At 40.5% G+C, this 19,389-nt stretch overlaps 1 protein-coding gene across 2 annotated transcripts in view; it reads right to left on the bottom strand.

Annotated features, from left to right (window-relative positions):
• The window catches only part of SBF2 (SET binding factor 2), a 416,007-nt gene that overhangs the window by 53,127 nt on the left and 343,491 nt on the right, over window positions 1-19,389 (bottom strand). For both annotated transcript variants that reach the window (XM_024558744.3, XM_024558743.3), the window contains exons 18-25: window positions 14,632-14,802; window positions 12,488-12,750; window positions 10,705-10,877; window positions 9,422-9,495; window positions 7,717-7,912; window positions 5,235-5,362; window positions 4,010-4,185; window positions 1,152-1,297 (exon numbers count right to left, since the gene is read on the bottom strand). In XM_024558744.3, coding sequence (XP_024414512.2) covers window positions 1,152-1,297; window positions 4,010-4,185; window positions 5,235-5,362; window positions 7,717-7,912; window positions 9,422-9,495; window positions 10,705-10,877; window positions 12,488-12,750; window positions 14,632-14,802 — 1,327 coding nt within the window. The remainder of the gene's footprint in view (window positions 1-1,151; window positions 1,298-4,009; window positions 4,186-5,234; window positions 5,363-7,716; window positions 7,913-9,421; window positions 9,496-10,704; window positions 10,878-12,487; window positions 12,751-14,631; window positions 14,803-19,389) is intronic.

The following is a 19,389-nucleotide window of genomic DNA, read 5'->3' as shown; positions in this document are numbered from 1 at the left end:
TAAAAGAAAAAAAAAACAAAAAACCCAACCTAACAGCTTATCCCTATACATACCACAAATATACAACTTTGTGTATTAGTTTGTGAACTTCACAATGCAAATATATTATCAGATATCAGTTTTGTGTAGCCTTTTTATTTTCAGAGGAGCCAAGAACATTATATAATTTGGTCTTTTGGCAGAGTAACTATCACAGAATATAGTTTTTGTTCCACGATATCACAAACATGGTGAATGAGAAGAGTCACTAGTGATGGGTAGCAATCACTTTTTAGGGCTTTCCATGTGACTGTGCAGAGGCCAGGGTTCCAACAAATGGTCACTGCAGTAATGGAATGGTGAGTGTCTTCACTGTCGCCGCGGCCAAGCTGGTAGGCACATATACTAAAATGGGGACCTTTACCCAGTGACCTCTCTCAAGATGAGGCTTATTATTATTATTAGTTTATAACTGTATAAACACTGGTGATTGATTCTAAAACCTGACAAGGAAAAGGGTACAATGGCATCCTGCTTCTCTACGAGATCAAATGCTCTCTAGTATTAATTCCATAAGCACACCCGACACTGGGGTCAGGAAGAGAAAACAGTCAGTCAGGTGGTTTGCTACTGGTTTTCTGCCCCTGTTTTCTTGACTGAGGTTATCTCGGCTTCCCAGATCCTGTCCTTTGAAATATTTAGCAGGCATTTTAAAAAATCATCTAAGAATCCCTCATCTTAAGTCTTCCATTTGGTTTAAGAACATCCACAATATTCTCACCAAGAACCCAAATCTTGAATTGCAAATATCCAATGTTCTTATCTTCTTATTCTTAATCCACAGTGATAGGTACAGGGGCTACTTTATAACTCAATTTCTTATGCAGAGGGGTTTCTTTCTTTCTCCCTTTAATAATACCCATATAACCATGGCAATCAGCTCTACAGATTTAGTAAAAGAGACGTATAATTTAATAAGATCTTATATGAACAATGGAATATTGGATCTTTTTTTTTAATTTCTAAGAAGCTGATAAGTGCCTCCAATCTTCTTATGAGTTCTAGGTTTTTGTGAGTCAGGTTTAAGTGCAACTAGTCTTAGTCTCTTATTCTTACTCATATAGGGAGAAAGAACAGAATTCATTCAGGAACGGAAACAAGTTCTCACATACCAGATATGTCGTCTTCTTCATTCCACCCAGGACGATTCACTCTCTCTTCCACAATCGTCCCTGTCCTCTTCTTCAACAAGTACTGACGCCCAATGGTCATTTTCCCTGCCCTTTTGGCACCTTTCACAATCGTTTTTGAGAAGGTGCTACAAGCCATAAAACCAAAGAGAATGTCAATTTGTATGAAGATATCACTCATATTTTTGATGGCCCCAAAGTTCAGCTTGTTTCTCCTCCATTTCCAAAGCTACTAGTATTGTCCAGACCTGCATTAAGCCTCTCCTTCTTTAGATTACTTTTTACATGGCAGCAGACTACTTTCCAATAAAACACTGTTGCCCTCAGAACACTGTTTTAGGTAAAAAGTGCAAGAACCTAGAGCAGGACAGAAAGTACTTCTCACCCCCAATCTAAACTCCTCAGTTTGGCTTTCTGGTCAAGCAGGCCCTAACCCACTCTGGTTATCCACGCCACGGCCTCCTCCAGTTCCCACAAACGATGCTGTGGAAGTCCTGTGGGGAAGCCAGACGGCCCCTTCCACTGATGCAAGCTCTGCTCACTCACAGGCTTTTCTTTGAGATCATAGGACAATTATAGTTGGCAACACCTCACTTCTTAAGTGTTTTGAGTGCTATGTCTGGTGTTCTACCTTCTGACAATGTAGGCCTTTTGAGACACAGAAAAGAGTAACACATGTCCCCTTTTTGTGAGGAGGAAAAAATAAGTCAGAAATTTGAGCATCCTTTTGAGAATCAGCTTTAATTAAAGGGACACTAGTGTGTAAATCACATGGACCTAAAAGTACTTTATTTATTTATATAGTTTACCTTTTCTTGCTGATAGAAAATCTGGGTATGGGTTATTTATAATCCAGAGCATTAAACAAAGAACCTATTTCCTAAATAATCACATTGAGATGAGGGTTTCAACTAAGATTGTTTTTCATTACATTCTTCTCTACCACAAAGAACAGCACTCTTTTTGTGTTTTCTTACCACCTGGTGAAAAGTGGTAAGGATTCTTTTATTGTCAAATAGTTGTACCAGACCTGTCTTTAGTCATTTGAAATGTAAATCTGCAGGTTATGAGATATATTTTAGATAACTGTTAGAAATCGTAAAATACCAGTATATTTCCTAAATTAAAGCCTATTGTGAAGCACTTCAAGTACAATTTAAACTCAGTGGGACTTCTGAAAATTTTTTCCAACTACAGCTATAGCTTTGTTTTATATAATCAAGACAATTCTGCTCTGGCTGGTGTGGCTCAGTGGACTGAGCACTGGCCAGCAACACAAAAGGTTACTGGTTCAATTCCTGGTCAGGGCACATGCCTGGGTTGTGGGTCAGGTCCCCAGTTGGGGGTGTGTGAGAGACAACAGATTGATGTTTCTTCCCCTCTCTTTCTCCCTCCCTTGCCCTTTCTCTATAAATAAATAAAATCTTTAAAAAAAAGACAATTCTAAGATATTTAAAATTTTAAAACTGCTATCTCTCTTTTGTAGCTGGATAGTATAAACTTCATACAATAAGCTTAACTTTATATATATTAGAATATGTAATTTTTTCCAGATGGTTTCTACCTATGAAACACCATAAAAAGCTTTGCTTCTTCCATAGGGCCGGGATCATGATTATCAAAGGCTCCTCTGTGACCACACAGTGCAAAGACAAGATGCTTGGTTCACCTTTAAATACCTACGAAGCTGTTCATGCTTCAGCCTACTGTACCTGGATATGTGTGTTCTCCTTCGCTTGCCACCTGTTAAACGGTCCAGGTGGCTACCTAGGCAACTGAGAAATGACACACTGTCTGGAACCTCAACTCTCCTATAATGCCCAGCAGAACTCACTTTCAGTCAAAGGAAAAGCTTTTTCTTTAAAGTCTGCAGACTACTCCCTAATATGTAATTTGTATTGGCAGATACCCAAATTTTAGATGATTAATGATTAAAGAACTGAAATATTAGCCCCTATATTTTATCACTAATTGAAGAGAATTTTAAAGCAATTGTTAGCCTGTAATAACTGAAGTTTAAATTTCATCAAATTCCTAAAAATTTTCATTAGAAAACTAGGATTCCTACTAAAGAAATATGACAACTAAATACAATGCCTGGTCCTGGATTGGATCCTTTACCATGCAGGAAAAACAAGTAGTTATAAAGGATCATCAGCAAAATCTGATTATGAACTCTGGGTAAATGTAAGTTTTATACCAATTAAATTTCCTGGTTGTGATTACTGCACTGTGGTTACATAAGACAATATCTTTATTCTTAGCAAATACAGACTGATGTATTTTAGAATAAAGAGGCACTATGTCTATAACTCAAATGGTTTAGAAAAAATACATATGCGAGAGAATGATAAAGAAAATGGAGCAAATATAAACAGTTGTGAATATGGGTAAAAGGTACACAGGATTCTTTGTACTAAGCTGTAACTCTTCTGTGAATTTGAAATTGTATTAAAACAAAAAGTTACAAAAAAATAGAAAGAAAAAAATAAAGACTTCTATTTTTAGATCAAAGCAAAACTGTCTACTCAGCCTGGATATTAATGAAAACTGAATGGATTGCTCAAAGGCAGTTAGAAAGTGATCTCTATGGAAAAAAGGGAAAGTAAAATTTCACTTTAAAAATGGATCATGAACACAGACACGAGAGTCAAGCCTCTTGTAGCTTTCACTTTTGAAACTTGTTACAAGTACCAGTGCTGCTTTCCGAGCCTGGTCCAACGGGCTTGACAGAATGGCGAAGAAAGAGAGCAGTCGTTACGCCTTGACCCAAGGGACAGGTCACTCCCCGACAGTCAACTGTGCGGGGCTAAAGTGAAGAAACCAGACGGTGTTCTTACCGAAAGGAAGTGTTCTTTTCCTTCTGTTTGGGTAAAATTATTTGCGGGGTAGTTTGTCCAGTAGCAAAAGCAAAGGTGGTGAAAATGGACTGAGGGTAACGGAACTTCATCAGCTGCTTCTTAAAGATCTCCACCACTTCGGGACTCACTTCTTCATCAAACGCTACTTTAATCAACTAGAAACAAAGAGATTAAACACATCCGAAGCATTAAGGAATTCCAGATAATTTCCCCCAAATTTACTAAAATAACAAAAAATAACAATAATAATTGGCAAGAGTTTGCAGGTTGAAGGGACCTTGGATGTCATGCAATACAATTTTTTAACTTTAAAAATGAAAATGATGGCTCAGAGAGGTTTAATCGACATAGATGTTTAGTTAGCAAGAAGAATGATGTATCTTGAACTCGGCTTACTCTCCAACTATCTTTTCTCTGATGTGATAGGGAAATTAACTGCTAGTGGCTGAAGTAGGAAACACGACGGCTCACTTCTCAACTGCGGGTTCTAGATAGGGAATTTGGCCTAACCAGTTCTCTTCCTGCCCCGAGACATTATAAATCTAGTAAGGAAAAATTCAGTGTGACTGGAATCCTAACCAGTATAGTGGGCGACATTCTAATTTGGAGTCACTGCTCTCGGGTGATGGGAGAAGGTCTGCAGCCCAGCGATCTGCAGCCTCACATTCCCACAATTAGCATATGAAGGAAGGAGGGAGGGCTTCTTGACCAGAAAGAATGAGGAAAGAATTGGAGCCCTTGGAAACTCGAGAAGTCAGAGGCAAAGCATGAAGAACAGCAAGGGAAAAAACAAAGAAAACACCACTCATCCAGCGTCTGGTCTGCACCCATAGTTCCACAAGTTCTGGTATGTTCAGAGCTCCCTGAAACAGATGCCCAGGGAATTGCTTCCTATGCAAAGGTTCTCTCAAACACAAATTGAGGCATGACTTGGCAGAGAACAAAAGTCAGTTGTGTGTGTCTGAATTTCTAAGATCACTAAATATGGACTGATAATCTGTTGATACTCTGAGTTGGCCACAGGGCTCAGGAAGTGAGGGATTAAATCCCAGACTACTCAGTGTCACACAGTTGAAGATTATCCTCTCAGACCCTCTGATCCTCCTCATCTACCAACTGCTGACCACATGACCAGAGAAAGCGGCCCTGACATCATTTGTAGAAAACTTTTAAATACCAGAAGAATGGCCCCTTTTCTTAATACCTGAAAAGATGCCGATGTGATCTGCAGTCCTTCTTGCATGTTCTGCTGTAGCTGGTTCTGCACCGTGATCTTCTTCTCCTTGGTGATGGAGGCGATCGGAATACTTCGCATAACCGTCTGCTCACCAACTACAGAAGACAGGACACAGACTCAGCAATAGCACGTTCCAGCGCATTTCTAGCATCTCTGCTGCTCACTTCATCAGCCTCTGCGGGAGAAATGCATCTGGAGAGGGCAATGCCCAGGAATGGAGAGAGAGAAAACGCCACGATTCTGGACTCACATTTGTTAGCTTATCGCATGGCCATTCACTTCTGCATGCTCGATGGCTACAGAATGACTCCTGGAGGAAGTGAGAGGGAAGGTGAGCTTTGAAGAGAGTGTAGGTTTGGATCTGTATAGGGGTAGAGGGAGGGCAGTTCAGACAGCAATACCAGGAACAGAACAGGAACACCAACGGGCAAGGCCCTCAGCTTGTAGGCCAGAGGGGTGACCTCTGAATCAGGTTTATGGGACTTAAGTGCCAATATGTTCATCCACTCACCATCATCAGAATTCCTTATTTCTCGGACCTGTCAACTCCTAACCTGGAATATTCTGATTATCCTCTTATGTTAAGTTCATACCCAGAGACTAAACAAAATCAGGATGTACATAGGATTTAAGTTCATGGATGTATTCAACACCTACATTTATATAACACATCTAAAATGATCAGATTTCTATGTGTACTATTTCTAAAAGACAAATAGTGCATTTAAAATTTAAAAAGAGAAAATAAACTGAAAGAGGCAAATAAAAAGGTTTTCTCTAATAAAAAATGTGAAATTAACCCCAAAATTGACAGGATAAAACAAGAGGATAATACAGCTTTCACATTTAGTATCCACTGATTTGCCTGAAATAAATAAGTTACAGCAATTGAAATGACCAAGGGTCTCATATATTTATATGCCCAATATGTATGTTTATGGTCATTAAACTCACAAAAATCAAAGTACAAAAAATCCTAAGTACTGGATACGTGTATCTTTTAAAAATACATATACTTCAAATACAAATGTAATTTATGTGTAATAATTTGACAGTAGAGGGCTGAGAAATTTTGCTCTATTTTCACTCTTTTTAAAAAATCAGCACAACTATTCCCATAGATTCATTTTGTTTATTGAAATTTATGAGCCTTTGCTTACAATGCAGTAAGCAGTCTTTCCTGACCGAGACAATGAACCATCTGGATTCTACCCACACAAGAGCTATACAACTGTGAGCCTTTCCGAGACATCACGCTTCCTATGCCTGAATTCGACTGTCTAATGAAATGCAAGGCCCACGGGGTGCAACCAGCAAATGCCGATGGATGAGTCATTTCAGGTGCGGGAGGTACTTCAGTAACCACTTATCCCCAAAGTGCCCAGTCCTCAGCATGCATCGCAACCTCTTCCAGGGGTTAAAAATAAACAGATGCCTAGGTCTCCGCATTCTTAGGATCCTAAGTCAGATTTTAATTCAATTGTTTGAGGGTTGGGCCCAGAACTGGTATTTTAAAAATATATATTTATTGATTTTACAGAGAGAGGAAGGGAGAGAGAGAGAGGAAAACATCTGTTGGTTGCCTCCCACATACGCCCTGACTGGGCATTGAACCAGCAACCTCGGTATGTGCCCTGACCAGGGATTGAACCCACAACCTTTTGGTGGATGAGACAACACTCCAACCAACAGAGCCACATTGGTTTGTGAACCACTGCGTTATCACTAATCAAGCTCCATTTGCTCATTGTATCTAAGGGGAAACTGAAACCTAGAGAGATTAGGGGACCTAAGAAACCAAGATGGGTCACAGCAATCTAAATCCAAGCTACCTGATTTGTAGTCCAATAGTTTTACCCAAACCCAGTATGTTTTTCCACCAACTAGAATAGTTTGTATAGAGACTACAGTGATTTCAAAGAGATGATTCGGACTTGATAGGACATGCTATTGCTTTCTAACCTAGAAGACTGTGTAGGATAATAGAAAATAGAAATGGAAGTTGAGGAAATGTAGTGAACAGAGGTTGCCTGCTAAGAGGGAAGCTGGGTTAGTTAGTCGGTGCTGTACAACCCTGTGGTGCTTAGCACATTGCTCCAAAAAAGTTAGCCGTAGGTTAGCTGTGGGGCTCAGAAAGGTGGGGCAAGTCGGCAAAGGGCACTGTTAGCAACCAGATGCCGTGAATATTCCGAGGTCACAATATGCTGCCAGTGAAATTACCATCATTTCAGTGAATTTACTGTTAAGAAGATACCCTTGGTTCTTCAAGTAAGAATCTCTGATCCAAATTATCGTTAGCTGTGACAGACGAAAATATTCTAAAAAACCCCTTTGTGGCACAAGGCTCATCTGATTCTGAAATGATCTGCAAACCACTGCACACAGATGGAATCAAGTCCTCACGCAGGACACACACATCCAGGTTCTGATGGCAGACCGTGAGCCGTACCTAGCTGATCATGGGGAGTCCCTCTGAACAGAATTCTGTACGTGGTGAGGAACAAGGCTCCTTCTGCTGGCAGCAGCTGAGGCCCTCCAAGAAGGCCTCCAGTGGCTTCTTCTCTGCCATCAGGATCCAACAGGACGCGAAGACCTTCACAAACAAGTTCTTCCCCTGGCAGTAGAGCAGGTCTAAGAATCTTGGGCTAACAACAGAAAAAGTATTTTAAACATTACTCTTGTGAGGTTCCCAACACTTAGACAAGGTTATCTTTCCTGTTACAGATCTAAAAAACTTGAGCCGGACTTCCGAAACAGCTAAAATGAGAAAACAGATTTGGGAAGAGGCACAAATGTCCTATCTGCATGCAAGTGTAAAAAGATTCTTTGCAGCATCACTTATTAAAAGGAAGTCATTGGAAATTACTAAAATGTCTGAAACATGTATTTAATGCAATCATTTAAAAAATGGCACGAATCTTTAAGTGTTAACATAGAATGATATTCAGAATACACTGTTAAGTAAAAAAACAAATTGCAAACAAGTATGTATATTATGATCCCTTTTTTGGAAAAAGAAAATTCTGAGACTATGAACCAAACTGTCAAAGGGGGTGCTGTCATGGTTAAGGGTAGTGGTGGGGTGGGGTGGACAAGACCACGCGAGGTTTTCACTTTGTACAATGCGTGTTTCTTTAATGCTTCAGTTTTATACAAAGACCACTGTTATGTTTATAAATGGAAAAGAAACAAGTACTTAAAAAAATGGGTGCATCTTTAAAAAGACCCACCTTTCTTGGCCCTTATTCAAGATTAACACAATAAATGGCCAAGTAATGAACATTTATACATCTTGGGAAATAAGGAACCACATGATACACTCCTCTGAAGAGTTCAGTAATAGAAAAAAAAATCCATCTCTCCTGAAGAGCTAGCATGTTACTTTTTACATAAAAACTATGTAAATCAGCATTATTCTTTTTCTTGGCTCTAAGAAGACCAGAGCTAAATATACAGCCAAAGCATAATGAACACTTTGTCTCAGATTTCTGACAGAATTATCTTTCCTATGCATCTGGCTTCTGATTTCTCCTTTGAATTTAAGAATTTTGTTGTCTGAACCCTAACCCATAGACCGAACCCGAAGACGGTCTGAACCCTAATCCACAGACCGGTGCCAGACTAGCTGCAAAATAGTCGTCTGGGAGGCTTGCGAAAGCCCAGATTCCCAGGCCAAGTCCCAGGGAAATAAGGAACCAGTTCCCAGCTGGGAAATAAGGAACCAGGAGGCTGGGTAGGGTGCAGGACTCTCAATTTTTAATAGACTTCCTAGATACTTATGATGCATGCTTGAAATATATACAGATGTAAGGACCTGGTATTTTTATGGTAATAGTCTTAAGTCCTTTTTTGGGAAGTAGGCAGGGCATAGAATCTTGGCTTGAGCTTGGAAATTAGAATGTTCATAATTTATGCTCTGCCTATAAAAGCAGATTCAACAAGAGGTTACTATTGCTCCTTTGTTGAATCCACTATTCAGTATCCTTTTTATGAGGACCTATGTGATGAACTCCTCTGAAAGTTTAATGTATCATTAAAACTGGAACTGGTCTCTGTAAAAGGTTAGGAGAAGGTACTTTCTGGGGCACAGGAGTCTATTGCTATTTTTAAGAAGAGATGTTATACCCCGAAAGCACGCGGTCTCTCATAATTACCTTCTGTATAGGCGGAAGTCTTCTGCTCTCCCGATGCACTGCTTCCAGGGTCTCAATGTGCATAGCCACAATTCCTAGGATGAGTCAGGGTGTTCAGAATGAAAAGCACAAAACATGCAGAATTATAACAAACTCTGGATATTTTAGATTTGAAAAGTAAAAATATTTTGGTGGTTCCTCAAAGACTTAAACATAGATTGAGCAACAACTCCTAGGGATATACCCAAAAGAACTGAAAACAAGGATCCACACAGACACTTGCATGCGAAGATTCAGAGTAACGCTATTCCCAAAGGCCAGAAGGTGGCAACGATCCAAGTGTCCATCGACAGATGAATGGATAAACGAAATCGGCACAGTAGAGTATCACTCCACTATAAAAAGGGATGAAGTTCTGATAATTGCTACTACATGGATGAACCGTGAAAACATCATGCAAAGCTAAATAAGCCAGACTCAAAAGGACAGACATTATATGATTTCACTTATATGTAACATCCTGAATAGGCAACTTTATAGAGACAGGCAGCAGATTAGAGGTTGCCAGGAGTTAGGGAGTAGAGGATGGGGAGTTACTGCTTGATGGGTACAGAGTGTCTGTTTGGAGTGATGTAAAAGTTTTATAATAGATAGCGGAGTGGTGAAGATTGTATAACATTGTGAATATAATTAATACCACTGAGTTTTATACTGAAAATGGCTTAAAATGGCAACTTTTGTTATTATATTTTACCACTATTTAAAAATACTTGAAAAAGCTAATCAGACATAAGTATAGTTGGCCCTCCATATCTGTGGGTTCCAAATCTGCAGATTCAAGTATCTGTGGATCAAAAATATTTTAAAAAGTTACATTGTTGCTGACTATACTATGTGGTTAGGTCTATGATGACTGCGGCCATGCTGAATCTGTACAGACTTTCTTGTCATTATTCCCTAAACAATACATTACAACAACTACTTGCATAGCATTTACACTGTATTAGGTATTACAAGTAATCCAGAGATGACTCAAAGTAATGGGAGGCTGTGTGTAGGTTATATGCAAATACTATGCCATTTTCTATAAGGGACTTGCGCATCAACAGATTTTTGGTAGCCGCAGCGGGGGCATCCTGGAACCAGTCCTCCGTGGACAGCAAGGGAGGACTGTAAACGGCATGGCTAAACTACATGGAAGACAAGTGTTACAGGTGTCACATTGGAAAAAGTAGGCCCGGAAGGACAGTTCTTACTCAAAGATCTCCAATATTCTGTTCCTCTAGTATCTGCAAAATGATTACCTGGTATCATGCAATGAAGGCTCTTGATGTGATCCTGAGTAACTCCACTCTCTGTACAAACTTTGTCAATAAATCGTGTAATGAAACGCACAACAGAATTGGCAATGTCATTATTCTCTGAATCTTCAAACCCACTTTCTGTATCATAGCTCTCAGCTACACTTCCTGCAATACTAAGAAAGTCAGAAAAAGAAATCATGGTCAGTACTCAAAATATGACAAATGAGTACTGCATCACAGTCAATTTCCACAGCAATTTAAACTTCTACTCACGCAGAAGGCTCACTTGGCGCCACGGCTCCTTTGTAACTGACAATGGTGAGAGACAATATCCTACTTGCCTACGTTAGGAAGCTACTGTCAGGGATTGTTCTTTGGACCCAGATTTTTTTTTGGTAAGGAATGCCTTCTGTCATTCTCCTAAAAGGAATCCAGGAACCACAGAAAATAAAGCAAAAAGGGACTCTTTCATTTATTATCTGATACTTAAAACTTTGAAGAAAAAAAAAAACTTGTCCTCCTAAGTTAATTATCACAGAGAGTCAAAGTAACAGCCATCTTTGGCCTTCGGCAACTGGGGGACATTTACCTGGTAGGCGAAGTAAAAGAACTATATTCAGCAAATAGCACATTATTCCAAATGGAAGAACCAAATTGTTCTGTGAACCCTTCTCTTATCTATATTTACGTCTCTCTGAGTGCATCACAACCCTTTTGGTTTCTCTGCAACCATCATTCTTCTCCAGGTGATAAAACCCCGCAAGAGAAGGGAGTAAATCTGAAGCGCAGCAGATGGGCAAGCTCAACCCCTGCCCTTGTTGGTTAGTCAGTTCCCACTGTTCAACAAGTGCCCCGCCCCCTGCCTTCTTTTAGACTGCTAATCACGGAGAAGACTCACCTGCCTCTTCCAACCTACTCAGTTCTCTTTCCTCCAAACTCAACCACCCGAGCCGAATCAGTGTTAAAGTAAAGCGAAGCAGCAAATACGACCCCATCAGCTCATCCCAAAGTGTTAAAGAACGTGGTGCTTTAGCAACTCGCTATGTAAAGCAGGTTGGAGAAAACGTCATGAAGTGGAAAAAAAGCAAGGAAGGAAAAAGAGTGACGATGTGCTACTTCAGACAGGGAAGTCAGGGAGGCCACACTGAGTAGGTGACATCTGAGACAAGAACGAAATGAAGTGAAGGGGTGATTCTTATGACCATTTCAAGGAACGTATTCCAGACTGTGGGACAAGTACAAAGGCCGTGAGGCAGTACTATGCTTGGAGTGTTTGACATTAGCCTTGGCAGAGAGACAAGTTTGGCTGACCAGACAATGACAGGAGATGAGGTCAGAGCAGCAGTGAGGGGCCAGACCCTGTCAGGCCTTGGGTTTCATTCTCAGCGGTAGGAAAATTTGTTGTGGGGCTGAGGGATGGTACCGCTGAGGACATGATCACAGGCGAACGCGATGGACAAATGAGGAAAAGAGGGCCAAGAAACTACCATGTTAGCAAGAAAGAGCTCATTAGTAATTTTCCAAAGCACTGTCTGTAAATTGCTATGGCAGAAAGTAACTGAAGGGTTGGATCGCAGTGGGTGAGACTCTGGAAAAATCAGGAGAGAGTCCGGGTGGTGGTTAAGAAGAGTCAGATGAAGTGAAGGTCTTTTAGTGGAAAATTGCTGAGCAAGTCTGAAAATAGTTAATTTCTGAAATAGGCACAGCAACATTTGTCCAAAATACTTCACACCCTCTGCTAGGCGGAGAATAGGAGGGTCCCCGTGTGGCCACATCTCGGTACCTGTTTGTCACAATGCTGTTGCTCCCACTCTCCCAGTCACCCGGTGCCGATGTCCTCAGGAGCTTGTTTTTACTTGTATCTAGCGGAACTAGCAGGTTGACCATGAGGTTTGCGAAGTGAATGGCCTGACTGAAGACAGTGCTTTCCTCCCGCTGCACCAGCTCCTGCTGAGCTGATTTGCTGAGAGCAGGCCAAAGGCGGAGCTGCTCGGCTGCCAGGTCCATCGCCGTCTTCTCCCGATACTGGTCACCAGGGAGCTTGTCCTAAAAAACAAAGCAACATGATCCAAATCTGTTACCTCACACGAGCTTCAAAAACATGGAAGATGTTTTAATAATTCATCCATTAAATGCCTATACCAGCAAAAATGAAAACATATACACAGAATATAACAACAAACAAAACCTAATCTTTTTACCCAGGTCCAGCAGGCCTGGAACCAAGTGACAAACCCAAGGAAACAATCACAAAGCATAGACGGATTCACTTTTCACTGCTGACATTCCACTGCATTTATTTATCTTTGTGGCTCCAACCCTTCTTTGTTGCCAGTTACAATAAATTATTAACCTGAGGACCTATAAATGCTCAGGTATGAATGTTCAAGTCACATTACTAATACTCTGATACATTTCTTCTGCTCTTTGGGAGAAGAAGATGGAATGTCCAAAGTCAAAATACAGAGCTAGATTTCCTTGTACATGTAGGAGTCCAACATCATACATGAACGTATGGCTGACTATGGGATTTTTACGAGGGGTTTCCTGGTAGGGTAAAGAGTTAAACAGTAACAGTAACTGGCATCTGCATAGCACTTTACAGCTTGTGAAGAGCTGGACCATACATCTTACTTGTCTCTAACCTGGGGTCAGAGACAGACTCCTTTAGAATACAGACACAGAAGCAGTGACATGCTTGCTTTACAAATGCTTTTGAGATACACCAATGTTAGCATTACAGCTGCTTAAAAAACTACCAAAGCACCCCACCGGCCCAGTTATTTCTGGGACATGACCTTAAGCCAACAGTGTTTGTCCTTACCCAGGTGCATTTGGTGTTTTGAAAGAAAAATCTGAGTTTAAATTAAATTAAGCCCAATTCACACTAACAGTGCACAATAACTTGGAATATCAGATAGAGGTCAGATAGTGCTATTTGTTATTAAAGTTTCTGTTCTTACCACACTCAATATTAGATCAAGAATATGTTTAAACTTATAAGGCATAGAAATATTTGAATACTATTGTGTAGTTTCTGTTAGATGTCTCAATTCATTTATCTCAGGAAAGATGAGGCCAACTTAAAATAATGCTGGAAAGGATCAGCAGCGATGTGTCAGCCCAGCCTGTACTGATACAATTAAGTTACTGTCAAAGTGAATCCACATCGACAGTTCGCCTTTCATTAGCCTCACTCAATCAATGGGGACGCAAATCTCTAACATCTACTGTTTACCACATGCGAGGCACTCCTCAATGCGCTTTACCTGTATTAGACATTTGGACCTTATAGAATCACACCTATTCGTTTTACCAGTGAGGAAATAGGGCACAGAGGGTACCATGAATTGCTGAAGACCAGACAGTGAACAACATTTTAAAATTTCAGAAAAATTTAAACTACTCTTTCCAATTAAAAACACACTTTCTCTACTTTAAATATTTTATGGATATTTAAAAATATTTCATGCTATATAGGAACATAGAATATTACTACAAGAAGACCTGAATTCACTGTTGGCACAATTTTGAGCAAGACTAATGAATTTTACATTTATTTTAAAGTCAGTTAACTTTAATTTGACATTTCTTCAAGAAGTTAATGGCACAAAGACATCTGCCTAGGTATTTCAGGTTTGTTCTTTCTGTTGAATTTCCTATAATTGTTTCCAGGAAATTCTTATTTATTAAAATATAATAAAACATTCTAGTGTTAACAGACTGTATTAAGAAGTAATTATGGAAAAAATGTAATATCAGAAATCAACAGCAGAAAGATTCTCACCACAGAGCTCCATAAAGTAAACTCCAAACGTACCGGCAGGAAAGTGGCTAGATTTCCTTTTGCCCTGGGAATATCTGAATAAGCTTTCCCAGAAGCCAGGATCCCAGACCCTCACATGTATCTTTCTTCTCTGATCTTACCTTTTGCTTCAGATGTGGGGCATGATTGTCTTCCTTGGCTGAGAGATAGAGGGAACGAACTTGTTCCTGCACTGCATTGTAAAAGGTTGTCTCCCAAAACTGCTGATTTGTCCAAATAGGGTGGTCCTGCACACAGGTGTAAGCAAACTGGCTGACTCCAGGGGCCAGCTTCTGTGGGAACACACAGCATACAGCAGACATCACCACGGGGCTGGCAGAGTTAGCACAGTTCAGAAGGCAACAGGGGCCACAGTTAACCGCAGATGTGCTCAAAGGACCCATCTAAATAGTATCTTACGGCAGTGCAAGCCTAGCAGCCAGCAACTTACTCATTTTTTCCCTGGCAACTTTGGGCTTGCTAGAAACCCCCTAAGGTCTCAGTCACTTTATCCATTAAAATGGAACATTTCAGCAACAGCTATAAATTGAAGTTATTACATGGATTAGAGAATATATGAAAATGCATGATGGTACTGTACCGTGTACACAGTAGGCACTGTAGAGTTGGTAGCTTTATTACAATTAGAACACATAATAAAATCCATTATAACCTAAATTCAAAACTCCAGATAATTTAAAATTTCTTCTACTTGGTTTTAGAGTACATCTCGCGGGGTTCTAACTGAAATGTTAGTGAGCCTGCAGCTTGGCCTTACACGCAGAATGAAGGCATATTAGGAATTTGGGGCTCAAGAGGAATTGCACCCTCCCTGCTGCTCACGCTAGCCCTTTACCTCCCCACCAAGGCTGCTGCCTGGCCATCATGCTCCCTAGCAGGCTGTCCTGGGCTTCAAGGGCATTTTCTGGTAACAACGTCTGGGTATGGGAAGGTAATCTCAACCCAAACCTTCCTTTTCAGGACTTCCTGCTGGGCTTCAGAGTGAGAATAAACCTTACTCTGTGATTAACAACAGCGGGAAGGAAAAGCAATTCTTGCAGGCATTTGAGGACCTTCGTCAAGACATGTCATTTAATACTAAAGATCTTATAAGACTCACACTATTACTGCCAATTTAAGGAAGAGAAAACAGAAGTTCAGGGAGGTTTAAGTCTAAGGCCACATAGCAGTTACATAAGTGGTACATAGGCAGTTACGTAAGTAGGTTTCAAGCCCAGAGTCTGCCCGGTTCCAAAGCCCCTGCTTTTACTACACCAAACTGTCTTGCAAAGGAACAGAAAGCAAAGCAATCAAATACATTAAGTACCAATTATCACTGCTGTCTGTTTCCCCCCTGCACCCTAGGAATTTATTTCCCAAACTAAATTTCTGCCTGTACCCTCTAATTGAATATGAAATTGAATAAAATTCCTGTAATTTCAATTAACAATGCATTTTATTTTATTTGGATTTTTCTAAGAGTTTATTTGAGCCAAACTGATGACATATGTTGAGGAGCAAGATCTCACATGCTCCCCGCATTTTAAAACTTAAAGATAATTTACTTTGCCAAACTTCAGTTAATGATTTGAGTCATCTTTCCACAGTTGTTGCTTTCATCTCTAGAATTTATAAGATGTTTCAAAAAATTTTTAATCCATCATTTCTCAGTAAACAGCAGGTAACATTCTTAATAGACAGACACTTTTTGTCCATTTTATTCCTTGGAATTGAGTTCATCTATTTTCTGTGAGTAGAACTAAAGTTTCAGATAATATAAGTTTTCTTTTGAAGCATTTTAATAAGCTGAATAATCTTCTGAAATGTTGGACACTGATTACTATTAAGGTAATATATAAGGCAGTTATGTAGCAAAAGTTGACTCATTTCTTAGGGATGCATAACATGTATAATATAACTAGTAAAAATTATATGTTCAAAAGATGCTAATTTCCTTCTTGGTCTCAAGCAGACTGAACCTAGAACTGGAATAGGCACCATGTATGCCATGAAATGTATAGTACCTGTATAGTTACAAGTGGTATGGCTGTGATTTTGCCTATGAGAGCCTGTGTATTTCTATATCCCATGTGTTAAGTCCCTTTCAAGACTAACACATGGGATACAGAAATACAAGACTATGTATTGCTGCTGCGGTAATTGCAGGTACATCTATTAGGTGGCTATAAACTGGGACTGACCGTGAAGCGAAAACCAGGAGTTCCCCAAGGGATCACAAGGATCATTGTTGGTCTTCGCAATGCTGCCTGCTCATTGGAAACACAGCTACTATCTCCCTTTGGGGAAAGCATGGACACAATGTGTGTGGTGCTGTGAGTGGCTAGAGCAGAGCCCCACACACTGTGGATCACATGCTCCTTCTATACTTTTCTCCAAAATACTTGGGATGTGGGTTGCGCATAAGAGGTGTGTCCAGAAAAAAATCCAGCCACTGTTAATGTAACGAGAATAGTTTATGTGACATCGATGTAACCTGGCAGCCAAGGAGAGTGGACTGGAATGCACATGTGTGAACAATGACGACTTCACTGTACTAGTCACTGGGGGTGGTAGATGTCGTTGAGTGAGCGTGTGTATTGTGTGGCCGTTGCATTAAAAAATGAGTGAATAGAGCAACGAGTCTGCATCAAATTTTGCATTAAGCTTGAACATTTCTCCATGGAAACTATTCAGGTGATTCAGAAGCCTGCAGCTATGGGCAAATGGTGATTGGCAGCCTCATTATGACAATGTGCCCGCTCACGCATCATGTCTCGTGTAGAGTTTTTTGGTGAAACATCCAATCACCCAGGTGACTCAACCCCCCTAAAGACCAGATTTGGCATCCTGCAGCTTCTGGCTTTTCCCTAAATTAAAATCACATTTGAAAAGGAAGAGATTTCAGACCATCGATGAGATTCAGGACAACACAACAGGGAAGCTGACTGCAGCTGGGAGAACTGTGTGAGGTCCCAAGGTGCCTATTTTGAAGGGGACTGAGGCATCACTGTCCTACGTACAATGTTTCCATTTTTCATATTACATGGCTGGATGCCTTCTTGACAGACCTTGTGTATTTTTTACCCCCAAGCATTCTAAGGACTAACAGTGACCATACAGCAGTGCACAAGTCTATTTTGAAAGAGAAATTAAAGGCACAAAATTCAAACAAGATTAAGGCACAATTCTCAACTGTCTTTCCCATAAAGATTGTCAGAGGTAGCAGCTCATAAAATTTCAGAGTTCTAAAATCATGTTAACACAGTTAAGCTCAGAAATATAGCTCTTAACAAATCCTTATCAGGTTCTCACATAAAATACCTGCAGAATCATCAACACAGCAAAAGTTATTAATTATAAACTTCTTACTACAACTTGCCAAACAGGAATCTGAGAGTACACCGAAGCCCTGCCTTTCTTTTCAGCATTTTTGATGCCGATGTTGCATATCCACTTTCCTCGGCACCTGTCAGTTATTACCTCCATGTTTATTTACCAAGAGTGAATGTGCACACACTTTCCTAAATCTCTGAACAGAAGCGAACTGTCTATGTTCCTAGGCAGAAACACGGTGTAAGAGAGAGTGATAGAAGCTCAAAGGGTCGCAACCCACAGCTTGTCCATTAGGTGAGAATTACAGCAGGGTGGAGGGATTACAGGGTACTTTTCGGTGGCAAGATGGTCACAAATGACTATGGCATCTCATACATGCATAAAAATCATTAATTCCCCACTAGAAATACTATTTTTCCAAACATGAAATTTGCCTGTTTTCTTTGTGGTTTCCTGCTATGTCTTTTCAACCGCAAGCACAGGGCACTGTGCCCCTCGCTGTTGGAATGGGCAGGCCCATGGCACTGATGGGCAGGCGTGTTCTTAGGACCAGCAGAGGGCAGTAGCACCCTGTTCTGCCCACATTCCACCAGGGCTTGAGACAGGAATTGCAAAAACGGAGCTTTGAGTCTGGCTGGGCTAGAAAGTGGGTGGTAAGGTGAATATTGCACGTCCTCACCGTACATTGGAGAGACCCTGTAAAAAATGAATTCACCCAAGGTCGCACAGCAAAATGGGTAGAACAGAGGGGAACTGAAATAAGGTTTTCCATTATTCTACATTTCTGTAAGATACAAAAATTAAGATATTCCACAAAACAATACTATAATAAAATGATCTAGAGAAAGATGCAATGAGACTGTTTAGGGTTTCAGACTCAGTATCCCGTGATAGTAGCAGATTTAGTGAACAAGAAAAATAAGCTCCTGTGGATAAAGCTATCTCCTGACTTTAATCACTTCCTTGGTGTGAAGAAAAAAGTTTCTTCCCGAGATGCTTTCTCAGAATGGCCCACGTCCCAGCTGCACGACCTTCCGTTCTGCACGGGGTGGAGACTCAGTCCACACGAGGAGCCTGAGCGCGGTGGTGGCAGGGAATGCTGCCGTCCAGCGACACCGCTCTTTCCCTTCAGTTTCGGCAACCACATTTACTCTACATTTCACGATTCATATGATTCTGTCTTAAAGAAACAAGTGATATTTTGCCATGTAATTTTATGAGATGTTTAAGAATGTGTTGCCTTCCTTCCTTATCTAGAAAAAACAGCCCTGAAGGTACTAGATTAAGCAATACCATTCATTTTCCACAAAACATTCAAAGGAAACCCAGCATGGGACCGGATACAGAGAATAACTCACGGGCTCACCAACCAGCAGGCCAGGTTCAGGTCCAAATAAGTGGACACAAACCATCTCAGAGACGAATTGGTCAAGGGAAAGGTTAAGATATCAACATGAGAGGCCTAAGGCTAGCCATTTTTGATCTTCCGTCCTCAGGCTCCAATTAGGAAGCTCAGAGGCAAAGCAGATTTCAGGGAAAAAAGCTGG

Source organism: Desmodus rotundus, chromosome 5, assembly GCF_022682495.2.
Source record: "Desmodus rotundus isolate HL8 chromosome 5, HLdesRot8A.1, whole genome shotgun sequence".
Classification (NCBI taxonomy): Eukaryota; Metazoa; Chordata; class Mammalia; order Chiroptera; family Phyllostomidae; genus Desmodus; species Desmodus rotundus.
The sequence above is the reverse complement of the archived record's forward strand: the minus strand, read 5'-3'. Positions and strand labels throughout refer to the sequence as shown.